The sequence below is a fragment of the Salarias fasciatus genome, chromosome 12, assembly GCF_902148845.1.
Source record: "Salarias fasciatus chromosome 12, fSalaFa1.1, whole genome shotgun sequence".
NCBI classification, from domain to species: domain Eukaryota; kingdom Metazoa; phylum Chordata; class Actinopteri; order Blenniiformes; family Blenniidae; genus Salarias; species Salarias fasciatus.
Genome location: NC_043756.1, coordinates 19,256,120 through 19,283,610, shown reverse-complemented (window position 1 = coordinate 19,283,610; position 27,491 = coordinate 19,256,120). Strand labels below are relative to the sequence as shown.

General features: G+C 42.8%; 2 protein-coding genes across 7 annotated transcripts; one reads left to right on the top strand and one right to left on the bottom strand.

The window, feature by feature from the left end:
• Positions 1 to 396: 396 nt before the first annotated feature.
• LOC115397979 (LHFPL tetraspan subfamily member 2a protein-like) lies at positions 397 to 27,491 on the bottom strand. Of its 3 annotated transcripts, none has more exons than XR_003932546.1 (4): positions 27,357 to 27,491; positions 16,794 to 17,485; positions 15,537 to 16,295; positions 397 to 445 (listed from the first exon to the last, which is right to left on the bottom strand). XR_003932546.1 is itself a non-coding variant. In XM_030104550.1 (3 exons), the coding sequence occupies exons 2-3, from the start codon at positions 17,203 to 17,205 to the stop codon at positions 16,039 to 16,041; spliced, it is 669 nt and encodes a 222-aa protein (XP_029960410.1). In that variant the 5' UTR covers positions 17,206 to 17,485; positions 27,357 to 27,491; the 3' UTR covers positions 15,389 to 16,038. The 3 variants fall into 3 exon arrangements, 1 of the variants encoding a protein (XP_029960410.1); XR_003932547.1 differs by lacking the exon at positions 27,357 to 27,491 and adding an exon at positions 17,589 to 17,623; XM_030104550.1 differs by lacking the exon at positions 397 to 445 and having other exon boundaries at positions 15,389 to 16,295.
• Positions 5,763 to 15,418, top strand: LOC115397978 (secretory carrier-associated membrane protein 1-like). 4 transcript variants are annotated; one of them, XM_030104548.1, is made up of 10 exons: positions 5,763 to 5,985; positions 7,445 to 7,525; positions 7,729 to 7,839; positions 9,764 to 9,875; positions 10,128 to 10,256; positions 10,371 to 10,530; positions 10,924 to 11,025; positions 11,122 to 11,239; positions 11,349 to 11,528; positions 15,386 to 15,418. In XM_030104548.1, the coding sequence occupies exons 1-9, from the start codon at positions 5,929 to 5,931 to the stop codon at positions 11,508 to 11,510; spliced, it is 1,032 nt and encodes a 343-aa protein (XP_029960408.1). In that variant the 5' UTR covers positions 5,763 to 5,928; the 3' UTR covers positions 11,511 to 11,528; positions 15,386 to 15,418. The 4 variants fall into 4 exon arrangements, with proteins under 4 accessions (XP_029960408.1, XP_029960409.1, XP_029960407.1 ...); XM_030104549.1 differs by having other exon boundaries at positions 11,349 to 11,520; positions 15,378 to 15,401; XM_030104547.1 differs by having other exon boundaries at positions 15,372 to 15,393.

Sequence of the window (27,491 nt, the reverse complement as noted above, 5' to 3'; positions counted from 1 at the left end):
CAAGGCATGAGCCACGGGCACAGTGTGGGTGAATTTAAGTGTGTGAGGATATGTACTGTACAAGTGTACCTAGTTTGACTAAAACTAAAATTGAAAATGTTTGATATTCACCAATTAGGACAGAAATATGCAGACTGCTTGGAATCAGAAGCGAGAGCAGCCTCCTGGTGGAGACAGACAGAGGTATGTGCAGGGAGAGGTGAAAGAGTCATGGCTTTGTTTATGATTATTGATATCCTTAGACAAACATATTCACCCGGATAATAAAAATGGATGACAGGCAGGTGAGGCAAATATTACCACGTGGAAAATTAGAGAGGTGCTAAATCAGCAGATCGAAACCTCGGTGTGGACAACAGACACACACACACACACACACACACACACACACACACACACACACACACACACACACACACACACACACACACGCACACACACACACCTGAGTGTAATCTATATACACTACACAGGCTGAGGAGCGATTTCTTAAATGAAAGGATGTGCTTATTAATTTGACATTTTTTTCTATTTAAAGTTACTGTAAGGGTAAACAGTTTTATCTTAAAGCCGTTGTCCTAACAGCAGTACGGAGCAGCAGATTCAGCTCCATACGGCAATATCACTTTTATTATAGGGAATTTCCTGCAGGTGTGAAGCTAAATTTCTTTAACAGTTTGGAAACAGACATAAGGCACGCAATGAGATGTGCGCCATTAAAGGCATGGAAAATAAGTGTGCATATTTAGCAGAACACTGAACATCTCTCTTCCAACTGTAATCCCTTTCCACTCAGAGCGCACTGTTTCTCTGCTCCATACCTTTCTTCCTGTTCTCTCCTCCGTTCTCCCTTCTTTCTTTATGGCAGCATTTGTTCCTTTTCATCACATCATTGGTTGAAGGAGAACTTTAGCATGCTGTTGGCTCAGCAAGAGCTCCACACAATTTGATAGGCTGAGAGCTCCCCGTTGGGCCCTTTGGGCTGTAAAACAACAGCCTAGAAGCTTATTTTATGAGCGCACGCCTCTGCTCTTTGCATGTTTATGTCAAATATTTGGAACAAATGGCATCCATTGGCTGGAACAACACAGATAAATCTCGTCAATTCGCAGACAGGGAGAGGAGCGCAGGCCACTGAGAAAGTGGCCCACTTGATAGCTGACAAGAGGAGTGCTTGCATTATTCAATTAATACCTGAAAGGGTACATTTTATGCAGCATTTACTAAAGCATCCACTCGTCAATGTACGCAGAGCACACACGAATACACAAACATGCGCATACTCCCACACAAACACAAGGACTTGCGTTTGCATCCTGGGAGAAGACTGGACTCCCCTTCCATTTTGCCAAATCAAATATACAGTGAGAGCAAGCTAAAAGGCACTTTCAATCAGCCGCTCTGGGTCTGTCTGTCAATCTGGGAACAACAACAATCTAGCCTACTTGGAGTGGTCTAGTCAACATCCATTCCCCAATAAATTCAATCAGGGATGCTTTCTGTGTGTGTGTGTGTGTGTGTGTGTGTGTGTGTGTGTGTGTGTGTGTGTGTGTGTGTTTGAGAGAAGCAGAGCGACAGACGGAGACCATTTCTGACAGGGTTGTTTTAAAACAACAAAAGATCATTTTAAAGTGACACCCGCATGTATAGATAAAGCCGAATATTCAAGGAAAAATAAAGATATAGGCACATCACAGTGGGGAAATGCAAGGAACACAGAAGTGAATAAATATTACTTTGTGTGCAATTCTACCCCTCATTCAAAGTGACAATAAGAATCTCCAGTTCACCAAATAATCTCAGAAAGCCAAGCAGCAGAGTTAACAGGCCTGAGCTAATGACATTGATGTGGAGGGCTGCACACCAGTGTGATTGTCTGACTGTCTGAGACCCAAACGCAGCACTAGCAGGCTCATCATGGACCCGCACTCTCATTATTTGGCCACAAATGGAAATGCAAATCGCTCGCTTTGCTGCGGACGCCTCAAATTTATTAAACTAAAAGGTTTAATTTCCATTTTTCTCTGCATCAGCTTTATTTATAAATGTCGTGCCCTATGAAGACCCTGTTATTTTCTCCCTCTCCTGCAGGCTCTTAACAAATCTGCTCATTAATATGGAAATGGAGAATCAATCGCTTTTCCGGCGACAGAGGGCTGTTTCCCTCAGCGATGTGTAATGTGTTCTGACTGGTCATCAGCACAAACAAACTCACACGCATACGAGTGCCGTATATAAAGCTATACACACTATATACAGTACACCTGGATCCAGACATTCCTGTAACAATGGCACAATCTGTGTTGTATTTTACTATCTGGTCATAACAGCAGTGCAACACTAAATTTTCCAGCCCGTGCAAACACTGCCAGGCAATTGCCAGGATGGCACCAGATGTTGCAGCATTAATAACCCATAATATCAAGCCCTGCTTATCCAACCTTTCAGAGCCCTAAAATAACACTCATAGACCTTAATGAGATCTAATTATGCACAAGGTCCTTATTCAGGGCAATATGATGATAATTGCATCTGTAGCTTTTTACACTTGGTTGTCATTTTGGCTGGTAAATTGCCTCTGCTTCCCTCCGTATCCGTCCGTCCGTCCGTCCGTCTGTCTGTCTGTCTGCCTTCCGCTCCCTCTTTTCCCGTCTTACTACAGTCAACAGTGGGGAGTGAACTATCACACCTTTCTACTCTGGTCTGCAACCTAATGAACATTTCTAAATGGCCATGACCAGCTGGTTAAAGACTAATGTAGCACCTATTAGCCAAAGCGGTTGTTTCCACAAAGAGTCATCTGTGGAAAGGCAGGAAAGAGTGTGCAAGGGCAGACAGATCCCTGTTTTTTCTCTGTTGTTCTCCTCACACACATGCATACAGTATATGCATAAGTGTGCACAGCCTGGTACAGCATGTTTATCTTTCACATTCTGCAGCAAACAAACCATGTGACGTATTTTCAACCCACTGTGCATTAGGGCTTATTAGGGCCTCAAGGTGTGCGTGTGTGTGTGTGTGTGTGTGTGTGTGTGTGTGTGTGTGTGTGTGTGTGTCTTATTAGGAAAATTCAGTTTCACTCAAGGTCTCAGCACTGCGGTTGCAGACCACTGGCCATTGATTATTCATAGAGTCTGTGATTGGGTCCATTAATACGAGATTAGGGAAGGAACCGATGCTCATTTTGTGTGCATGTGTGTGTGGGTGTGTTTGTGGACTGGAGCTGAATTGTAATGAATTCACAGTTTGTGTTTATCAAGAGTCCATCAATGCAAAACATTATATAGGTACAGTATATAAGGCGGAGGAGGAGCATTAGCAGGGTATAGAGGTGTTTAGTTACTCATTAACTAAAGCACATTAGTTTGATTTAAAGGTGTTGGTTGTGAGGCTCCTATAAAACCACGGTGACGTGGGGCCTTTGCTTTAACATAAGCCGTAGAAGTCAAACAATAAAAGGGAATATTCTAACCACCATTTACCACATACTGTAAGATTTCAACCTAATAGCATTTGTTCTTCAATTGAAAGTTAATCTGGGTAAATGGTGCTTAAATGTTTAAATCACATTTACAGGCTGTCAACTGATCTGATGTTCTTCACATGGTCACCCTTCGTTTGAATGAAAATAAATTGACGGCAAATGAGAAAGGATTCTGCGAAAAGGGGGCCTAGAGAGGACCTATTGGATCGTAGCTCCCCCAAGTGGGCATTTCTGGGAAATAACACAATCTTGGAGGCAGTGAGGGAAAAGGCACACACAGGCACCACAGGAGCTCTCAGGGGGCCTGATACTTCCTATATGGACAAGTGAGATAAAATGATTTCTACTAAATTGTCTGGGATTGCTTGAGAGAAAGAGGTCAGTGTTACATATTAGGGAAAAGGCAGACTCACCGGTTCTTTCACACAGGCACGGGCGACCAAGTGAGCAGCAGAAGCTTCCATACATCATAGTCCTCATCATCATTACCATCATTAACGTAATCATCATAATCATCAAGTAGAGGAGATGGCTGTGCTATTTGACCTACAGGAGCTCAGATATCAGAGCCAACAGATTACTCAATAAGCAGAGTTGAATTAAAAATATATAAATATTTTGTTCTCTGTTGTGCATTTTAAACCTTAGAGTTAGTATTTGAGGTTCACTTTATTTTATATTTGTTTAACGTGTTCTGTACACTTCAAAATGTCAGAGGTATTTGGAGATTAAAAGAATGTTTGTTTGTTTGTTTTACCTTATTTGCTTTGACTTTATGTAAAGATATTTACCTTGAAATTAGAAAACAAAAAACACAATAATGCCAAAGGTTAAGATTTAGTCTCCCCTTATAAATGAAGTACACATGAATGTAGAAGTTATGTTGCATTCATTAGTAATTGGGAAGTGAGAAGGGTTGCAGACTTTGGAAGCAAGTCTGTGACTCAACATGTCAGTGGTGGGGGTTAAAAGTCTGCTTGTTCCCTGCACAAACAACTTAGAATCATTTTGTCTTTGTTCATAGGCAAGAATTAAGTCAGGCAAGCTCATCACTTCAGTCAAACAATCATAAATTGCATTATAAACATAAATTATATGTGCAATATTTATTAAAAATATATTAAAACACACAAATAAACTGATGTTTATCAACAGGGTGTTGAATGCCAGGCTGGTGACTGTGGTTTTCACTGTAGTATGATAGTATAGATGTAGAATGTATGTATAGTAATATATAGTATGAGTCACTCATAGTATAATATGATAGAATGTAGTGTAGATAACAGAGGCACCATAGGTGTACAGGAAGTAAAAATATTAGGATGATTTCAAAAGCTTCCTGACATTATTTTTGTCTCAGCGGCCTCCTAACAGATTAACATGTCGACATCAAAAAGAATAGATAAATGAGTGATGTAAATGTATGAGAACAAGTTTACCCAACATGCACAGTGCACATTCGTGCAAATACAGTAAAAGCTCCGTGATTTATAACATTATTGTGCTGCACAACAGGCAAGATATTCAGCCAAAGTGATGAAGATGAAAGTTTTACAAATCTGCCACTTAAACACACCGCAGAAAGTAAAGTTTAACACAGTTTTGTCAGTGACATGGGTGAACAAATCAGTCACAAGCCAAGCACGCAGCAGGTTTTCATACGCCAAGCGAAGCAGAAGGAAACACAATTTGAGTGTCAACCACTAAATAGGCACTTACCATTAGGCGTCACAACAACACGATACATCGGCTGTAGTGATAGAAAGTAATGGCCAAGTTGGAGTTATATCCTCCTCCTGTATCTCCCAATTGCGTTTTAGCAAAAAGCGCTCCATGTTTTATTACTATAACTAAATTACACTCACCAGAACAGAAGCGCTCTACCTAACAGGAAGTGACAAGTTCAATTGCTAATAAATGCACCGCACCTATTGGCTGAATGAGACCACATGGGCTTTTCTTAAATAAAGTAAATAAATACATATTTTATTGACAGATTTATTGATTAACCAGACAAAAAAAATCCAACAGGCAGACAAATTGTGAATCAAAATAAATCACGTTTTAAAGAGCAATCTTATTTCTTGGCGGTGCTATGGGGGTGCTGTACTTCACTGTACTTTTGACAAGTGACAAACATAAAATGCCATGTATCTTTTGAGTTCAAAAGTTTTATAAGATACACGGAGACCTCCAGCCTGTGCGAAACGTGTCGCTGTCCATGGTGCTGAAACTGTGACGTCAGCGCGCCGCTCATCACGTCTCTCCTCCGCCGCTGCCATCTTTGTGCTAAAGGCTAACGTGCTAAGCGAGGGGTCTCCATCACAAGGAGGCGGAGAAGACTGCGGGCGGCAGAGAGAAGCAGTCAAAGCAGAGGACTGAACCTTCCCTGGAGAATCGGGGAGCTCTCACACACGGGAAAGCGTGACCTAAAAGCTTGTACAATGTCCGATTTTGACAGCAACCCGTTCGCAGACCCGGATTTCAGCAATCCATTCCAGGTAGCTCAGTCGGCTAGTTGTTAGCCTGGTAGTCCCGTTAGTTAGCAGGCAAAGCTAACCATCTATCTCTTTATTTATAATGTTCCCCTGTCTTCATGTGGCCAACATATCTGAAGACAAACCCATAAGTGAATATCTTACCGTTCTGGCGCGTGGTGGTTATCCGTAACGTTGTATAAAACACTACAGATTACAGAAACAAAAGACACCTGATGTTAGCTCGGTGTTGCATTAGCCTGTGTTCCCCGTCAGCAAACATCCCTGCTGCACCGGCTGCTTAGCATCACACAGGGACACCGTGTGCCGAAATTACAGCTGTTTGCAAATGTGTTTGAGCTACAGGTCCTGGAGATTTGGTTGTTGAGGTTGTTTTTTTCCGGAAGTGTCAGGCCGATGTAAACATTTAGAATCAGAATCAGAATTAGCCTGCATTCCACTGATCTATGACACTACACTTATTAATGTCGCCATGAATATATGCAGTATTGCTGGTAACTTGCTTTCGCATGTTTCTATGAGATGATCATTGTATATTTCATTGTTTAGTTTAATTGCCCTCAGGCTGCTAAAGCCTGCTGGATGTCATCACCTCAGCAGGAGGGTTTACTGCTGACTCCCTCCACTTCACAGGAGACTGTGGGTGGGTGGAGTTTCACTTGATTGAAAACCTGCACACTTGGCTCTCTGTGGCACTCCTGCCCTGCAAGCCTGTCATTAATGATCTCTTCTACTTCCCCCTGCATGTTAAATTATTCCAAGTATTTCAAATGGCCTCTAGTACAAGAAAGCAGTCATGTTTTGGATAATATTATCAACAAACATTCATGAAATTGGTTTGGAAAAGGTTGTTTGTCACAGTCATCTTCATGTGGCTGCTGTGGTTGCAGTTAGCAGATTTTTAATCTACTTTAAATCATTAGGTAACTTTTTTTTAAGTTAATTGAATCTTTAATTGATAAGTAAGATTGATTAGTTGTGTCTGGTTATGCTTGTGAACAGAAATCTGGTATCAGTCATCTTGATACATTAACCAATCAATTCTAGTGATAATCCACCCGTTCAATGAAGGCAGCCTGTACTGGCCACTCAGAGATGGAGCCTGTGAATATTATCAAGTGTCACATGTGACGGATTATTAAACCTATTTTTGTCGTCATCACAAACGCACTAAAAATGTGTTAATAATTAGTAAACTTTGTAAATTATATTGAATTTCAATGTTCTTTTTTTTTGTTGAGAATTTGCAGTGAAAGTGTTGCATGTCTGTCCTAGTCTCTGCCCCTCCCTATGTTCTTGCCATCTTATTATGTATAACTTGTCAAAGCAGGGGAATCAGCAGACCCACTGAAAATGTGGAACTCTTAATGAACTTCGTAACAAACTCTGAAATCCAAGGTTTTGCTCTTACGCTTGTAGTTTTTACCCCTTAAATTCCTATGTGAACCTCTTTTCCCCTTAGGATCCTTCAGTGACCCAGGTGACACGGTCTGCCCCTCCTGGTGGTCTGGAGGAGTATAACCCCTTCACAGACGCCAGAACGGTCAGCTTAACCGGTGTTATTTGTTAATGAGTGTGTCTGTGCATGGATGGGTATGTGTGTGTGCGTCAGTGTCACCTCATTTTATCCACTCCCCTCCTCCCAACTTCCACCTGCTTGTCACCACAGAGGATTTCACTGACACAGTTTGTATCATCTTCTCATTGGACAAATATTAACACAGAGAATCTCTGCTGGTTTTGCAGGCGGCCCCTGGAAATGCCCCTAAATCTGCTGCTCCCCCCTCCCAGAACACACAGCCTGCCATCATGAAGCCCACAGAAGAGCCGCCAGCATACTCACAGCAACAGACTCAGGTGCCACAATAACATCGACCTCTTGATTTACCTCATATGTATCTCTACTTGGGTGAAAACACGTGTCTCTGCTGCATTATATCTATTTTATAACAATTAGCACTAGAAAACAGGGTGTGCATGACAGAAATTAAGTCTTTCTGTAGCAAGTGCTATAAAGTTCAGTCACAGTGGAGTTGACGTGATGCAGAAATGACCACAACATGCCAATTTCTGTCTGTTTTCTGCAAGATAAAAAATTTTAAATCTCAAACCATTTTTTTACTAACTTGGTTCAGTTAGTAAGAAATAAAATCCTAAGACCAGGAGACACAGTGCTTGTAAGTGAGTTTCAATTGTGTGAAGAAGAAAATCATGAACAGTGATTTCAAGACGTCCTATAGAAGGTGCTATCTTTTCAGTAGTCAACAGAGAACTTGATCATTTCAACCTTAAAGGATTCAGCCCTTCATCTGAGCCTGTAAGGCTCAAAGAAATACAGATGCATCTCAGAAAGTAGAATATACATGACAGTTTAATTGTCACCATAATTTAATTCAAATAGTGAGTCAGTTTTATCACACAAACTGTAATATTTAAAGCTTTTTTGTTATAATTCATAGTTTTAGCCTCTAAATCATTGACAATCAAATCTTAAAACATTTCCTAATATCAGATGGTTTTTTTTTTTCGGTTTTTTTTTTTTTTTGTTTTGTTAATGGAGCCCACAATCATAAATAAAATGCAGTTATCTGTACCAACTTGCAGGAAAATGATCCCACATATACCAATGTGACAATTTTCATCAGTTCTTTGGTCTAGTGAAACAAAATATATGTGAAAATTGTGGAGAAAAATGCAGAGAGGAACGTGGCTCATGAAACAAACAAAGCGACATGAGTGAAATATGGCTTTTTGCTGGTGTGGCTGTCATAGATTTCTGTCCTGGTGGATGCCAAGACATTCAGACTGAATACAAACATGTTCTGCATGTCCTGCTGGTTTGACAGGGTGAATAAGTGGAGTAACCTGCTATAATCTGTTACTTTATAGTAATGAATGTGTGTCAAAGACCAAACAGAGGACAGAGAAATCCAACATGATGTGTTAAAGAGGTCACGTGTATTGTCCTAAAGGAGTGAGACTGAGGAAGAAAAGTGTCGTTGTTTCCATGCATTCAACCACATGTGGTGTTGAAAGGCCATCATCCTGCATGGTTTCAGCAGTGCAATGAAGCACAATCAAAACCTTGATGGTGATACACTCTTCACAATCCTTTGTGTTAGACACTTAAACACTGTGCAGGGCAGCGGACCTCAGGCACCAGGAGAGCCCGCCTCTGCTCTACACTGTAGCTTCACAGCTTTATGTTACTTTAGAAATCCAGTCTTTGCTTCTAGCTCACCTTTCTTCTTCTTTTTTTGTTTTTCTGATGACCCAACAGCAACGGCAAGAGGTACTTTCTTCAATGTAGTGTTTCTTCTGCCCCCTTGTGTCCCTGTCATGTATAGTGTGGATTCACCTGACGCCCCTCCCCTGCTGACAGCTCCCAACTTACAGTGCTGAGCAGAGTGACTGCTTTAGTGCTGCGTTCATCAGCTTTTCATGGAACACTAGTTAACATTTGCAAAGGTTCCACTTTTCTGTTCTTGACTTTTAAGAACTGGAGGCACTTTGTCAAATGTTTTAGTTTTAATAATTAGACAAGTTAGCAATTCTGTGAAAATATTCTGCAATAAAAATCAAAGTTATCAGTAATTCTGTTCAGCAGCACTTTAGTACTTCTTGATAGATGTGGGATTGAGCTTCAGTAGCAGAGTAGTTTTACTAACCATAACCTGGAATTTACCCCTTTGCAATCTAATGCTTAGCTGAGTGGAAAATCACCATGTCACAGATGACGGCTGGTGGATTTTACAAAGCCATGCGTCTGTTTCTCTCTCAGGATCAAGCGCGCGCTCAGGCTGAGTTGTTGAGAAGGCAGGAGGAGTTGGAGAAGAAGGCAGCAGAGCTCGATCGTCGGGAGCGGGAGTTACAGTCTCACGGAGCCGCAGGAGGTCAGTCGGTCGCCAGCTTTATCCTCCCAACACCTCGATGACCAGAGCAGGAGCGGTCTTCACCACTCGGTGATCCTCAACTGCACTGATTAGAAAACCAGCTTTTCACCATGACAGCAACTTGATTTGGTTCAAAATGTAATATTTAAGGAACATCTTGATCCCCTGAATGTTTATCACACATGAAGGTGTGTCAGCTTCCACTACTCATCTCGATCTTAATTCTACGAGCTGTTTTCTGTGTCCACTCAGGGCGTAAGAACAACTGGCCTCCGCTGCCCGAGAAGTTCCCTGTCGGACCGTGTTTCTACCACGACATCGCAGTGGACATCCCGGTAGAGTTCCAGAAGACTGTCAAAATTATGTACAACCTCTGGATGTGTAAGTGGATCGTGCATTACCTGTTTTTTCAACTATTAATATTTCTTTTTCAAAGGAAATAACTGTTTGTGTTTCCATGTTTTGGGTCGTTTTGTGTTGTTCTTTTCCTGCCAGTCCACGCAGGCACACTGTTTGTGAACATGTTCGGCTGCCTGGCCTGGTTCTGCGTGGACGCCACTCGCGGAGTAGATTTCGGCTTGGCCATGCTGTGGTTCCTGCTCTTCACCCCCTGTTCTTTCGTCTGCTGGTACAGACCACTTTATGGGGCTTTCAGGTGAGCAGAGAAATGTAAAGTTAAATTATTATCGAGGCTTCTTTGTTAAAATTCTTTCACAATATTGATTGTTCTTTATATATAATTTGCTCATATTATTTTTCCTTACATTTACATTCAGTTCTAGAAATGTGTGTTTTATTCCTAAAAAGTCATTTAAAACTCCTTAAGTTCATTGGAAAAAAACTTAATTGAAATAAGACTCGCAGGAAAAAGATGCATAAACTCATTCCTCCTTCCCACTTTAAAATAACGACGATTCAGCCAAACCCTGGGTTACATAAACTGATAAACTCCCCATGTGAATCGAAGTTTGTTGAAAGAATGTCTTTGGTATGAAACATCCACTAAACCGCTCCCGCTCTGTTTTAATCTTCTGTTTTCCCTCCACAGGAGCGACAGTTCATTCCGCTTCTTTGTCTTCTTCTTCGTCTACATCTGTCAGTTTGGAGTTCACGTCCTCCAGTCCATCGGCATCACTGGCTGGGGAACTTGGTGAGGGTCTTCTGTTGTGCTTTCACTGATTGGTTTTTCAACCCCGTGATGAGGTTGTACTGACGAGTGTGTGTTTGTGTGTGTGTGTGTGACCAGCGGTTGGATCGCAGCTCTAACTGGTCTGAACACCAGCATCCCAGTGGGCATCATCATGCTACTGATTGCAGCTCTGTTCACCGCGCTGTCTGTGGGCTCCCTCATCATGTTTAAAAAGGTCACTCATTTTATTCACCTTCTCAATAAAGTGATTATTGAAGTATTTCTATTCTGTTTCATCGTATTCCATAAACCACTGACTCCTTTTTCTTCCCTGCTTCTTGCAGGTGCACGCCCTGTATCGTACCACTGGTGCCAGTTTCGAGAAAGCTCAGCAGGAGTTCGCGACCGGAGTCATGTCCAACAAGACCGTTCAGACCGCGGCGGCCAACGCCGCCGCCAATGCTGCATCCAACGCTGCTCGCGGGGCCTTTAAACCTCATCCATAAACTGAAGCATACACACACTCCCATCGCGCTGAACCGATGGAGATGCACAGCTCTGCGTCTGCCGGTTCAAGGATCGAATCAGTTCTGTCAATGAATGTTACGATGCTCAGATTGCCCTGCGCACTTCGCCTAAGAAGTGTAAAGTAAAAAAAAAAAAAAAAAAAAAAAAAGATACCCAAGTGACCAGAGTTGTGCATCTTCATCTAAAGCTATAAAACGGTAAGAAACAAAGCCTCTCCCACTTCCACCCTGCTTTTTTCAGTCAGGTCTGCCAGCATCCCTCCAAGCGTCCACCAAGTGACTGGAAGTGGGCTGTGAGTGTGTGGGACTTCATCTCTGGCACTGAAACACTCCTCGCTTTCATGCCCTTCATTCCCCCCCCCCCCCCCCCCCCCCCCGCCCCCGAGGTGATCCCGGGTCAGCCAGAGGTCACAGTTTTAGCATACCTTGTTTTTGTCATGGTGACAAACCTCCGAGCAGCTTCCTGCCTGATGAATCCAGTGTAGAGTCATGAAAAGTGATAATCTGATCACGGTGGTTTTGCACTTAGTTCTGTTTCCCTTGCCCACGTACTGGAAGTACAGTGTATGCGTGAATGGCTGGGCCTCTGTGCAAATGTGTGCTTCACTTTTGATGAAAATTGTGGCTCTGACTTGTTTTTAATTTTTATTTTTTTAAATAATCCAGTGCTTGGTTATTGAGCTCCGAAAGGTAACATGTACCTTGTCCTATATCAGTGCTTCTGTCGTGAGAAAAGTACCAATCTGGTTATGGTAAAACGTATTGCATATAAATAAGATGTGTGTTCTTATTGAAGGGCCCTCGGTGAAACCTCTCAATTGAGCGGTGATTTCTGCTCTGACGTTCATGGGCATCATCTCCAGATCTGGCAGCATGATGGAGACATGCATGATTAGCACAGTGAAGGTAGCTATTTCTTTGACAGAGGAAGTTGGTGTGACTGGTTTTCACTTTTTTGTTTTTTAACGTGAAGAGCAATTGCATGTCCCCAGTGGCTATTCGGATGACGGCGACAGTTCAGGCCCGACTCACTCCAAGGAGGAAACATGTTAGGACTGGTATCTAGATGTGCGTTTGTCACTAAAATAATGCCATGTTCTTCAAAGTTTGGTTTAAAACTAACGCTGCTATAAATCTGAGAGCCGCTCAGCTGCGACTTCCCGCTGTCACGTTTCCTGTTTGAAGGGAGGAATCGCCACATGTAGGGAGAACCCGCCTGCCTTTTTTCACAGAAGCAGACCTGGACAGCGATTAAGCTCTGGATTTCTCGTGAGATTAACCTGACATAGTAAGCAAGCATTGATCCTGTGTATATGTACACTACACAGGCTTAACAGTCCATTTCCATTGATTTCCTTCTGGTCAGGATTACTGGCCCCATGTTTTATAGCCAAAATGAACATTGCTGTTACGGAGGACTGGACTTGATGCACATTCAGTTTGATCACTATGGTACTTTAATTTATATACGATAACAGTGTTATTCAGCACGGCGTTGTACAGACTACTGTCACTTAAGTGTAATATGGGTTCCATTTTTTTTTTTTTTTTGTGCTTTAGCATCTCATAGTGGTGGTGACGACTGTCTAAAGATGTACATGATGACTGGACGTTACGGTGGAGGAAGTCCTCTTGTGAGCGTGAAGTCCAGGGTTCGGTGAAAATAAGAATGAAACTCAACAGTATTGATTTTGTCTGGATTTACTTTCTATTGTTGCACATTTCTCGGTATTTGTCGACCTTAGTGCAAACATGTTTTTATTTATGGCATAATTTAAGTTGTCGGTTTTGTTTGGTTTGCTTTTACATCTCGTTTTTATTGTTTTCTTGCGTGGGATTTTGTAACGACATGATCATAGCATCAGCTAGATTTAAAAGAAAGAAAGTGTTCGACGACATTGCAACTGGACCCTGCAAGAGGTGTGCTTGTTGTACGAGGATGTGCGTGTGTGTGATTTGTATGAAAGGAAGAAGAAAAAGAAAACTCCCTCAAGTGTTATTCTATGTCCTGAAAAGCTGTGAGAAATCTACCAAATGTCCATATAGATTTGTTTTCAAATCTTGCTTTGTGATGTGTTTTCTCTCTCCATGTTTTACTTTAAAGAACATCCACTTTGCTGCGTACACCCACACGATTCCCATGTTTCAACGAAGCCATGCCAGTGTAGGGTATGTCTTGATGTGCTTGGCGGGCCGGTCTGCAGTACAGGACAATACGTTTGAAGTTTGCTGACACAAAACTGTGTTTGACCTGTGACCATGTTACTCACTGAATCGGAGAAGAAACTCATCCAAAAAAAAAAAAAAGGGACACCTGTATATTTTGTAAAATTTGAAAATTTGATCCCCATTATCAATCACATGTAAAAAGAAGAAAAAAAAAAAAGTAATGCACTCTTGTCTGGCCTTTGTCGCATGTGAAATAGTTTGAGTTTTGTATATTTATGGTATTAACATGAAATAAAATTTGAAAGAATTGTTTGTGGATTTATTTTTAGAAAAATGTGTAATACTCACAGTAAGAAGTTATTATAGGTGTTAAAAAAGGGATGAAATTATGCAGAGGTGAACTGGCTGTTCTGTCCTTTCGGGACATCTCAACATGAGAGCTAAACTTCAACACTACAGCAAACATGAGCATGTGAGCGTCTGGTCGCCTGCTGGAATCTTCCCAGCAGCTCAGCTGATTGGAACTGCACCCTTATGGCCAAAGCTCTTAGTTCAGCAACTGGGATTCGAACTCTGGTTCGATGCTCAAAACCCTTAAGTACGATGAGAGGAGAGGAGGGATGGTGAGTAAAGCAGAAGGTTTGAGCAGGTGGCTGCAGTCACAGGGTGCAGGATCGTTGTGGTGGAGAAGGAGCTCAGTCGGGCTACATCCTCCCCCCTCACAGATCACCGTGATATCCGAGTCATGAGGGAGCATACGAGCAGCTGAAATGAGTGTCAGGTGTGGCTCTTTGTGAGAGAGCGAGCAGAGAGACTCAAAATAGAAAAACAATTCAGTCCTCCACGCTGAGAGCAGCCGGATGAGGTGGTTTGTGGTCGTCTTGCTTCAGAGGTGGAGGAGGTGAAGGAGGCCGCCGGCAACCCGCTGGTCCCACCACAAGAGCTCCACATTCATCTACAGTGACTGCATACGAGCTGAACGAGGAAGAGAATGAAGGGATGAACCCAGACGTCAGTGCAAACCTGATTTGTGCTTTTAGAGACTTTAAAAAGAATCAGATTTGACACATAAACGTACTTAAGAAAGACTGATTTATTGAAGTACAAACTATCTCTCTTTTCACACATGTAGCCTCTCACTGCACGCCACAGACGCTGTTTTACTCGTTTGTTAATGTAACAAATATAGCAGACAGTCAAAATATTAATTCAAGCACAGGCAGACTAGAAATTCTTTCTGATTTAAATCCATGTCATGACTTCACTTTCAGCCGAGCTCTTAGTCCACTCACGCTCACAGCCAACAACACTTTCGGGAATTATTGCACGTCATCTACAATGAATAAAAGCACAGCATCACAGGAACAATAACATTTACAGTGATGTATAGAGCACAGATGATGAAAGAAAACACGAAAACATGAGGACTGAGCATGTGCAGTGGAAGAGAAATGAATACAGGACCAAGTGCAAAACACAATGTCAGGTGCATTTTGGGAATGTAAATAAACTAAAGGTACCGTGGAACTCTGCAGGATGTCCAACAATCAGCTTTGAGACTGTTCAAAGTGAAGCAAAGTGGAAATTATCCCAAGATATTTTGTGATAAACAATGGTGCAGCCTGCTTTGTCTCAGTGCGAGCAAACATCCCCACATGAAAGCTGAAACGGACACACACACACACACACACACACACACACACACACTCACAACACACATATTTATGAAGCTGTAACAGACCAACACTCTGTTAGCAGGAGGAACTCCCTTTGAAGTGAACAGTCTCTTCAGCAATGTATCTAAAGTTAGGAGCACACTGGTGGACGCACCATCACACACACACACACAGCATCAGCACACTGTTGTGTGATTTAACTAACACACTGGCGAGTGGTCACTGATTTGTTTTAGGGTGTCATTTAACAAACTTGCATTCTGCCCTGATCACAGTGCTTGACATGTTTAGCAGAACTGTACATACTCAGCATCATTTGGTTTAAATAATCGCCTGTTGTTGCTGCTCAGTGGTTTGGTTTCATGAAAAAAGTGGTAGAAAAATAAACTATCTTCTTGAGAAACACTGGATTAGTTGATATTCCTTTGTCTGGCGGTGGAGCTAAGTTCCTGACAGTCTTTTCCTAAAGAAGATTAAAAAAAAAGACCCCCCCCCCCCTTTTTTTTTTCCCACCGTTTACAGATTTACAAAGACAACACATAATGCGCAAGAAAGTTTTCACCAAGGCTTCTTTTTCGATCAACAACCGGCAGTCCTGGAGGAAACCCCTCAGAGAATAGTCTGTTCACCTCCAGGGACGATTTCTTGGGCATTTCAAAGGCTCAAAGCAGGCAGATCAGACTCTTCCCCTCCTCAATCTCCTCCTGGACCTTGTCGCTGGAGGTGGCGATCTCAGCCTGTGCGGACAGAACGGCGCACAGGAAAGTTGCCAGAGTTCCTCCTATCGCGGCGTAGAAGGCCCAGCCGAGCGAACACAAAGCCGGCTTGAAAGGCGAGGCGTCGGGGCCGCAGTAGGCGATCACCTTCTCCGAGCCCCAGCCGGCAGGGTACAGCATGAGGCCCACCATCAGCAGCAGGCCTGGAGGGACAGGGGGGGGGGGGAGAGAGAGTGAATCCTGTAAACATCCTAACTGGAAGCACAACAAATCACAGCGTAGGTGGAAATGACTCAACTCCCCGAACGATAACATCTATTTATCAGCTGACAGGCACTTGATTTGTGGTGAGAGGAACGAACCCGTATGGCCCACACTGCTCTCTACGCTGCTGTCACATCATCATGACGCAGACACACTGCCGCTTAAGGAAACACGCAAACACACTTAGAAAGTAGGATGGATCACCACTGTTGATGACTACTTTTAGAGCCAGATGGTGTAATACGAAATCCCCCAAGCAAGAACTAACACTAAGGTTTGATTATATGAAATACTTCCTATTATAGCTTTGTTTATCAGGACTGTCAAATCAAGCCAATAAAGTATGAACCCAGAAGAAGCACAGCAAGAAAAAAAAAAGGTTCTTTTGTGTAATAGATTAGGAAGAAGACTGTTTCCTCATTAAAATCAGCTCTCACCTGCAATAGCCTGGAGCAGACCACAGATGTTGAATATGCTTTTCTTCTTGATGCTCTGAAAACACAGGCTGAAGATGGAGATGCAGGCCACACACCCGAGGACTAACGTCCCGCCCGCCAGAAACAACATGGCCGCCTGCCAGAATCCACTGGCCACTTCTCCAAAAGTGCTGGCGTAAGGCCCGCAGCTCACCCCGACGCCCCGCGTCCCCACGCGGAGGCAGCGGCTGTAGAGGCCGAGCGACGGCCGGTACTCCCTGGAGTCCACGCCCGCTCCTCTCATGATGGAATCCGACCGAGGGAACCCCAGCAGCCAGTCGGCGCTCATGAAGGCGATGAGTTCGGCGAACGCCACAATGATGCTGAGCAGGGTCCAGAGCATGGACCGGCACGTGACAATAACATGGCACATCGCGTTAGCTTGGAAAAAGACTTTTTAAAAAAAGATTAAATAAATCGAATGGCCTTTTCAAAAAGTGCTAACAGGGACGTAAAATTCCTTTCTACAGAGGGAAAAAGGTCAAGCAGGTTCCCTGTTCAGATCCAGATGGGCGGCAGATCTTATCCCCTCTGAGCAGATGTGGTCCCTCTTCTTTGTTTTGCCTTCTTGCTCTGTGAGGTGCGCTCATCCAAAACAGCTCCGATGCTCTGGAGCAGCTTCCATTAGTCACCTTGTCACCTGAAGAGTCGGCCTACGGAAACAAAGAGGCGTGAAATCAGACAGAGTCACAAAAAAAACACACACTCGAGAAATGAGGGGACTTCAAACATGAGAAAGATCAGTCAAGTATTTACTCTTTGTTATGAATTGCTAAGTTCCTCTGTGTTTGCTGGATGGCCCACAGGAACTTCAGTTTGTGCTTTTATCATAAGAAGGATTCACCCTCGGACCTCCCCACTGAATGCCAACCAGCTGTGAGTGCGGCATGAGCAACACGTCCAGATGTCTGCCGAGGAAACACGATGAGTCACACGCGGTTTTGTTTTCCTGCTCGGGCCTCGTGTGCTGGATCATATCTGCAAAATGACAGCAGTCTTGTGTGCTTTGCCGTGCAGCTGTTGACACAGATGAGTGCAGAGCTTTGTTACAGCACGCCACATTTGACAGTAACGCACGGCGCCGCATGCCAGAGCTGCACTGTTGTGGCAAGATTGCACATCATCAACTGGATCACCCAGTTTGCTGGTCACATTACAGCCAGAGTGGATGAAATACATTAGTGAGCGTAGTTTAGTGAGCTTTACTGAGGGATTTAGATTTTTTAAAACTATGCTCTAGAACAGACCCATGCATGAGTGAATGAGTGTGTACAACTCACAATCAGAGTCATGGTGACGCTGTTGCTGTGTGTTGCTTTATTTGCTGTGACCACACTCCATGTAGCCTCAGTGTCTAAGAAGCTCAATGTTATGATCCAACACCATGATACACGAGGAAAAGTATGTTGGATCTGATTTGGAAAGTAGGTTGTCTCTACTGATTGGTGGAATTCTCTGCTTGGAGTTGGAGTAAAAAAACACAAATGTCAAAATGAAACTGACCCATTTTGTTTCCTTTTTTTTTTTCAAACATAGAATCATTGAATCCTTTTTTTTTTGCAATTGAAACTGAGAACTCAGACAAAACTAAGAACTTCAGAAGCATTAAATAAAACTATATTTTTTCCAAACACTACAATGTGTATCCTCTATGCAAAAGCATCAATTTAGAGACAAATTAAAGCAGAAAGACTTGCCAGCTATAAAGTAAACCCATGAGGGATTAGTTGACAGGCATGTGAACCCCCAGTGCTCACTGTCACTCCCACCAGCTCAGACCAGGGCCTGAATTTGTCTCCATCTCAGTTCGAACAAATTCAGGCCCTGGTGGTGAATGCTCTGATGAAATATATAAACCTCCAGCTGCTGCGCTGCACACCCCACACTTTGTAAACAACATCTATTAACACCACTTGTCATTTGCACATTTCAAAATAAACCCCACACATAGATTAACTCACATTGGCTGAGAGTGATGAAAAACACAGCATATGCAGTGAGCTGCAGAGATGAAGCTGCTGTTGGTGCAGAGGAGATACACACTTGTCGCTGTGAAGGTGTACGTGTATTCACCCTGACACCAGCTCAGCTATGTGTGACATTTCTGCTTGATGTAAAGTAGGTGAATTTCCATGAACACAGGAAGAATCATCAGGTATTTGGCAGCAGGTTTACAAAAGTGAAGGATAAGTGGACTACTCTTATATAGCACTTTTTACACAGCCCAAAGTGCTTTATAAAGAGATAAACTCCTACAAACTGAACCCAGGTTTGTGGAGTATGAATTTAACTCTTGACTTCTGCAAGATCTTTATCGCCTCCTTTCTACAAAGGCAGGGTGAGAAATCCAAAAGCGTGACAGTGGTGAACATTAAACCAAACCGCTATGCTGAGTCTGAGGTGACAAACACAATCCTCTATGCTGTTGCATGCTGGGACAGCAAGCTGAGGGCAGCTGACACCAAGAAGTTCAACAAACTCCTCTTTGTAAAATAGTGTTTTTTGTATATTTCTAATAAATTCCTTCTTTTTTACTAATAGCAGTCACTGCTTAGCCCTGTATGCATGGCTAATTTAATCTGTATCTTGTCATATTGATATTTTAACTTCTTGTGCTATTCATTCTGTGTGGAGCTATGTTTGCAAGAATCTCCCCACAGGGGTTAATAAAGTGTTTCTGATTTGAATAATTCATATTTTATTTGCAAGGCCTTACACCACTTAAAACTGAGTATGAACAAGACTTCTCTCTTCTCTGAGATAACTATAAATCAGATTTTAATGGCATCATAACTTTCACATAAAAAGGAAGGGAGGCCTGTTTAACTGATGGAAGCGGAGTGCTCCGTGGTGTAATCACACTCATTCTTGCTGAATGTGTCATTTTGCTGGTGATGAAAAGTTCAGCAGGAAAACACTCGTCGAGAGCCATAAGTCACTCTAACGGCCTGGGGGGAATAAGTGTGGTATTAGGCTACACAAAACCACGCCAAGGTTTAAGATGGTGAATCATGGCACCACATATGTAGGGAGTGAACACGAAGGCTGTAAATCGTCTCATATGACCTGGACTGAAACAACTGAGACTCAACGTTTGGAGTTGAGTGTGAACCAAAGGAGGTTGGTCATAATCACAAAGTAGAAGACGTGACAACATCTGTCAAGTATGAAACTGAAAACAGTCACGGTGTGGGTGTCATTCAGTCATGTCTGAAGTTCATGGCTGTGCTCTTTCAACGCTTCATTTTATTCTAAAATATTGTGTTCCTCTGTGCTTTGACTGAAATTGGATGTTTATCTTCAACTCTCCCAGTCAAGTGAGCAGAATATCCGGGTCACAGCTGCACTTAAACTTGTCTTTGTTCTCATTCTAGTTTTGCATCTTGATTAGAGATTCCACAAAACCTCTGCCAAAATACAGCGTCTGCATATAATTACCCAGCCTGAAGATAAACAGAGGGAGCACATTTCAGTTACGAATGAGCTGAAGGAAGTCATAGTAGCAGATTAAAAAAAGCTGCAGTAACGTCAGAGGCTATTATCAACCACAACGGAAATAGCAGAAATAAACAGGAAGCAAACAGGAAGCATCAGTGTCCATGCAGACGTCCTCAGAGCCTCGTTCGTGTGACGTGAGGGTGTTCTGTCAACGTCCTCCATCTGTATATGCACAGGCAAAAAAATAATGTGAAAGGGTGTGAGGAGCTATGTTTGCTTTTGTGATTCTACATGCAAGAAATTGTGCTCAGATGAACAATTCAGAGAGAAAAGATGATCAGGTATTTGAAGCTTGTTTGACGCAGTACTCTTTTCCATTACAGTCCACGACTCTCCTTATTCTTATCAAACTTTCCATTCTGCTACTTAAAATGTTTTCACATAACAGTCACTCACCCATACTTGCTGCTCTATTTCTAGCAATTTTTACAAGTACAGAAGTGTTTAATGTGTGTACCTCCTGAACAAATATACATTAACCTTCCTCCGTGCACACAGCATGCCTACAAGTGTGCATGGCTTTTTTATTTGCAGCCACCCGGGCGACAGTTTTGGTTTTTCTGCAGAATTTTGAGTGTTCTGCCTGCAACTGATTATAGTGCTAACAGGTATGGTGCTGTCTGTTAAGACTACAATGCCCACAAATTAGCAGCTCAGCCTCTTTAAACTACAGACATGGAGCCTAAACATACCTTGTCAAGGCAGTCAGCAGGCACCTTGTGTGATCTGCCTCAGCTCTTACAGGAAATCTCCACACACATACCTCATCGTGGCTCTCTGAAGTCTCACTAAAGACTGCGGTCAAAGATAAATAAAAGGGAAATAAAACATCTGAAAGACTTTTTTGACTCGGTATGGGAGCAAAGTACAATGAGGGCTTCCTCAGCCTTTCTGATTATAATACTAATATTTAAAGCAAGACCTTAGAAGGTCATCTGGATTCACGAATTTAAAGGAAATGAAAAAAAAAAAAAGAAACCTATAAATCCTCATCAGTGACTGATAATGTATTTGTGGTGTCATGACTGCACACAGAGAGCCCTGCAGGCTGCAGCCTCAGTGAGCAGAAAGGTCACAACATCCTGAGACTGATGAATACTTTCCGCTTGTTTTCTGGCTGTTCAAACGACTTCTGGGAAAAGTGCTTAAACAGCACTTCCTTGGCAAGGTCAAGATTTACTCTGTGTTTATGTGAGAGCCGAGGGAAGAGTATTTTACACTTCATGGGACTTCAGTCACTCTGAATTATGACTTATTCATGATCCAGCGATCAAGGCACCATGTGAGAGATCTCTGCCTCCCAGTTGCTTTTTGGAAGATATGCATCTGCAGCACTGTCAGATCTTTGTTTCTGCAGCTCGCCGTGTGTCTGCAGAGTCACTGCGGTAGATATGTATCACCACCGACACTCGCAGATCTGGGAGTCTCACGCGTCTTTTAGGAATCCTCCGCGATGCTGACTGACTGATGCTACGTTAGATATGCCTCAAGATGAAAGCCGGTCAGCAAGTAATGTGGTTCTACATCTGATCTGGAAGAGCTTTATCCCACATGGCTCTCCTGTCCTGACAGAAACCAAGTCCGCCACGCGGGGTTATGTGCATGTAGTGGAGGCTTAAAGCCAACTCATACACAGTTTTCCTAATCCACCGAGCGAGCCAACATGAACAGTGTCCATACAGCGATGAGACAAAATTTCTCTCCAGGAATTTACACAAGACTAAAACTGCAGGCCAAACGCCAGATATGTGGACTACAGCTCTGGCGTGAAACCTGTTGGCCGAGCAGTCTGCACGCTCAATAAATATTCAACTAATGAAGCAAAACATCAGTCTGATTCAAAGGCCCAGACAAAGCAGCCAGTACAGGCATATGTGGGTCAGTCTGCCGGCCGTTACTTAGAGGAGGTCAGTGAGTAGTGAATCTAGAGTAATTGGTCTGCGATATCAGCAACAGTGCTGGTAACATGCCAGATAGCTGAGGTAATGAGTGCTGGCCAACACAGTCAGTTCTGAAAGGGAGAAAGTGAATGAGGACTGAAGGTGGGTGGCTGCCGGATCACAGTTGACCCAGATTACTCCATAATGGGGCGCTAAGGAGCTTGTGTTGAAAGTTGCAACAAAAAAATCTAAAAAAAATAAATAAATAAAAATAATTAAAAAAAAAACACCAAATAATGAACAATATAAACACTTTTGTTCTACATTAGCTATTTTTCTTAGAAACCTCATCCAATGTGTTCCTGAAGCTGCTGCGCCTGCTCCACTCCGGCCTGGTCCTGCATGTGGAAGAGAGGCCCGAAAACCAAAGCCACATGAAAAGGCTCCCTCCCCATCTTCAGGGCCACACAGCTACTCAAACAAGCTGTGGACAGGGAGCAAATCACAAGACACGGATGAGGGTCAAAGTACCTTCAGTATCTCTAACAATCAGTGGAGCAGAAAACCCAAAGAGATATGAAACGAGGAGGCTACAAGTCGGAGTTGGGCAGGACCAAACGTATCCCTCCGTCATAAAAGAATGCAAGCAGCTGAGCTCAAGGTGAGATGACGCAGCAACGAGGGTGCGATCCTGAACAGGCACTGCCTGAATATTAGAGAAATACGCTCCACCTAAACTTTCAATTACTCAGTGACGATTTAGTTAATTTTATTGATGAGCGTTCATCGAAACTAAGAGCCCAGAGACCTGCCAGAACAGAGCCTTTTGATGCCCTGCAGTGTGGCATACGAGCTCTAATCGCTGCTCATTTCTATCTGCTGAGTAACGACATCAATGGAGTATTAACAAAGACAATCAGTGAGATTGCGTAACTGCATCCATGTTTAATGTCAAAGATGATGCTGTTTTTCTAACATTAAAAATGAACGACAAAAGAAGAGAGAACTTGCAGCCAGAGATAATGAGTTTTACATTAACGCCTCCTGAAGCCTACGGCTTCGGTTCTGTAAACATTTAATTCTCTTTACTGCATTTTCCAGAATAAATACAGAAAGAAAAGACAGAGTGATAGCAAAAAGACTGAGTCTCATAAAACATACAAAGCATCCGAGAAGATAAACACAATGATGAGTAAGGTTTCTTTAGTTTACAAGAAACCTCCTCAATCGTCCAAGACATTATGAAACAACAAGAGCAGCTCACTTCAAGAGCTCGTTCTCGCTAACCATAACCATGTGAGCCGCAGCTTTTGTTGCCCTCAATAAACAGTGAATGAAAGCGCCATACCAGCAGAAATAATATTTCCCATGGGTAGGCATTCCCCCCAAAGTTGTCTCATAACTTCATCCCATGAAAGAGGGCCACCACCAAATGCATGTTAGGTGCTCCAGAGCAGGATTTATTTGACAAACTTAGATTAAACACCATAAAACATTTCAAGCTGTGAAAGGCCATTACGCTGTGTTCCCTACCCTGCATATGAAGCGTGAAGAGGTGCCAGCAGTTATAACTTCCATATACAACCCAGCGGTGGCCTCCGGATTCGATGACAATGAGGGGCTCCGAAACGTAAACAGTGAGTCAACAGTGAGACGGCCTCCAACGTCGCTCCAAAACAATACGGCCCACTTTACTGACGCACAAACACATAAACAATACAAACACACACACAAAAATACTCACTCATAAACTGTGAAAGGTGCCAGCCTGTGCTCACTCATCCGAGGCTCAATTGCATCAAAACGCATGACTTCCCCAGAGAAAAGTATCCGCCGCTTCCGTGCGTGTGTGTGTGTGCGTGCGTGCACGTGAGAGTCTGAATAAAATCAGCCCTCCTCATCTGGTGAGACTTGGCTCAACAAAGGCGAAGCACAAAGACGTGCCGACAGCGGCCCCCCACCTCACTCACTCACTCACTGCGGCTCTCAAAGACGTGCCACCGTTGGACCAGAATGCACTGCTTCAATCCTCACAGACAGGTCGCTGCGGCCCCTAACCCATTCAATCTGTGCTGAACCCCGGCCCCTCACTCCCCACGCCGACTCCATCGTGGCCCCAACGGCTCCAGACTCACAAAGCCCCTCGGTGACCCTCACTTTTCACTTTACACAAAAACAGGCCCGACACGACCTCCCACCTCTCTTTCTTCAGTCCTGCTTTCCAGTTCGTTCCTGGAAAGATCACGAATATAAAAACTGTTTTTCTTTTCTTCGACTCTCTTGTTCTTCTTGAAAACTTCATGTTGACACTCTAAGCTAAAACCACTCACTGGTGGTTTTAACCAAAAAGTAACTTGTGCTTTTTATGACTCCAAACATTAAACATCACATTCCTTAAAATGGAATTAACGCTAATTCCTCTAAAAGGCTGCTGTAATGAGTTTTGTGTTTCAGAGCCAAAAGTGACGCTGAGATGAGATTCAAAAGAACAGTAACAAGCTGACAGAAAACAACGCCAATGCTAACAATAACAGGAGAAAACAGAAATCTGGGGATTATTTCTAATAGTGTTCAAGGGATACATCAGAGATTTTTCATTGGAGTATAAGTTTGCTTGCCATGGAGAGTGCTCCTTAGAGAAGATGTGAGCAATTAATTCTTATGAGAGACCCACATGAAAAACTGGGACTGTTTTGAAGAGCTGAACTAAAAGTTAGTTTTTAAGTTATTAGCATATCTGTAGTGAAAAACTATAAACTATACTGTTTCTGCACATCCTCACAGCCTTTACATGTTTTGTCTGGTCATGATGATTCAAATTCAAAGATTACAACACAGGAAAACAAGCAAAGCAACATTACACTGAAAAAACAACTGCAAAACTTGTTGCACTCATTATGAAGACTTCTTAGTTCAGCTGGAGAACCCCAGAGTGCGTTCTAGAAAGGCTGCAGACTCCATCCTCAATCTCTGATTTCCCAATTCATTACAATGATTGGTCAACACACCCACTGTTACAAAAAAAAATGGCGTCTTAAAAAAAAAAAAAAAAAAAGGAAAAGGAAAAGACATAGGCTCCATTTACGTGACAAGCTTTTCAAGTAAAAATGCAAAACTTTTTGGTTTTGGTGTCCATTTACACAACAACAGCGCTTGCTTCTAGTCAAACCACAACTTTTTAAAAGCGATCCGACGCCATCTGTGCAAAAATGCAACTTTTCTGAAATGCTGTTACTGCACATGCACACTATGACTGCAGTACGCAGGTCTTCTGCACATGCTCAATCAGGTGGACAGCAACAACAGTGGCAGCTTCCCGAATGGCATAACTCCCAGTCGGTATTCTCTTGGGACTTGACAGTTTCATAGTCACCCATAATAGTAATCCAACTGGGTATACAAATGTTCATGTACTCGCCATTGTTAATGTTTATCACACATTTTCATGTTCTCTCTGTGCATATGTGTGTGGTTTCGTTACAAAAACGAACAACAGCACCCACTAGTGGCCCTATATGGAAAAACGTCACCATTTTGCAGTGTTTATGCCGTTTCTGTCGTTGTCAAAACATTGTCGTGTCAACGGGAAACTTTTTCCGAGACAAACATGCAAAAGCGATGCATTTTCACTTGAAACATTATCGGGATCTTATTCTGGATTTCATAAACATGGGCAAATAGGGCACGCCTCCCAAAGGGGTCCTGAACCACTGCTTGGAAACCACTGGTCTAAAGGCTTTAAGGGCCCAGTTATGAGGTGACTGCAGCTGAAACACCACATTTTATACAACTAGTAAGGGATAGTATATAGGATGCAAGTTAATTTTTTTTGCTCTGGCTTTTATAAAAGCAGAAAATATGAAGGAAAAAAATGCAACCAAGAGTCAGCAGAAAAGTAAAGACACCCGCACCGCAGGATGAAAAAAAATCACACTCATAAATCTGTGAACCTCTGACCTGACTCACAGTTCATGTTCACAACTACACAACACAAGATGAAGACAATCAGAAAAAAACACACATTTGCAGTGTATTTCCACTGTATGTAAATCTCAGTAGATGGAGTTCATATATGGCCAAAGGACAGTGTTTTGGATTCTCTAAGAAACGCAGTTTGTTTTCACCAGTGAAAAAAAAAAAAGACTTTCCCTTTGCTTCCACCTTCTCCAGTCCTCCGTCCAATGACGCATAACAAGTTCACGCTTGTCAAACCTCATACTGCGAAAAGAAGGCAGGTCAGGGCAATCACGCTAAAGTAAATCACAGCGTAACTGCATCATGAAACAAGTCCTGGAATTTGTTGGACACCACAAAGGTTCATTTGTAAAAGCCAAAAAAAAAAAAAAAAAAAAAAAAAAAAAAAAAAAAGGACTTCCCAAGGTGGACCAAGCTAAAAACATAACAAACAAAAAAAACTTTTCTATGAGGAAGTGATGATTGCCTCCTCTCATCACTTTTCAATAGTTTGTCCTTGAACTTAGTTTGACTAAACACTGCAGATGTTCCTGGTTTTGTTTAGTTTTATGAAGCAGTCCCACTTCCCTATCAGGCGGAGAGCCTCCATGGGTGGCTCCACACTGAGCTGGACCTCCACCCGGCACATCAAGGACATGGGGTTGTGGTGGAGGAGAAGAAGGGAGAGAGTGAAGGCTGCTGTGTGTGTGTGTGTGTGTGTGTGTGTGTGTGTGTGTGTGTGTGTGTGTGTGTGTGTGTGTGTGTGTGTGTGTGTGTGTGTGTGTGTGTGTGTGTGTGCGTGTGTGTGTGTGTGTGTGTGTGTGTAAGACACATAAGAAAATGCAGTATTACACATCTAAAAGTGTTCTGGTGAAGGTGGCTTCAAACTGCTGCCACATGTTGCATCTGGACACATCTGCTGATAAATCCTGCAGACTGGAACAAACACTGCCTCCAGACGTGACAGAACTCTACTGTAGGAAGCGTGGAAGCAGCAATGACTCCTAAAGAAGCATGTTGGCTTAATTAAAACGCAACTTTTGTAATTGAAACGCCAAATTCTGATTTTAAAAAAACAAGAGGAAAGAACCACTCAGCTGCAAATGAACCGCCTCCTAAATGAAAGAATCAACAAAAAGTTGGAGTCACGCCTGTCAACATAAAGTAACTTTGTATCGCTTGATCTACTTACGCGGAGTCGAAGTGTGAAAGAGTGTGAGCGCACGGGGACGCTGGTTCGAGTCCCGGGACTGCTCCAGTCTCCGAAGCCCTCATTCACTCCACGCTCCCTTCTTCTTTCTTCTGCACGTTTCTCCTCTGCCTGGCT

Coding starts and splice junctions, on each gene's coding strand:
- LOC115397978 (XM_030104548.1), top strand. CDS start 5,929: ATGTCCGATTTTGACAGCAACCCGTTCGCAGACCCGGATTTCAGCAAT. Junction 5,986..7,444: donor ATTTCAGCAATCCATTCCAG/GTAGCTCAGTCG, acceptor TTTTCCCCTTAG/GATCCTTCAGTGACCCAGGT. Junction 9,876..10,127: donor GTCTCACGGAGCCGCAGGAG/GTCAGTCGGTCG, acceptor GTGTCCACTCAG/GGCGTAAGAACAACTGGCCT.
- LOC115397979 (XM_030104550.1), bottom strand. CDS start 17,205: ATGTGCCATGTTATTGTCACGTGCCGGTCCATGCTCTGGACCCTGCTC. Junction 16,296..16,793: donor TCTGCTCCAGGCTATTGCAG/GTGAGAGCTGAT, acceptor CTGTCCCTCCAG/GCCTGCTGCTGATGGTGGGC.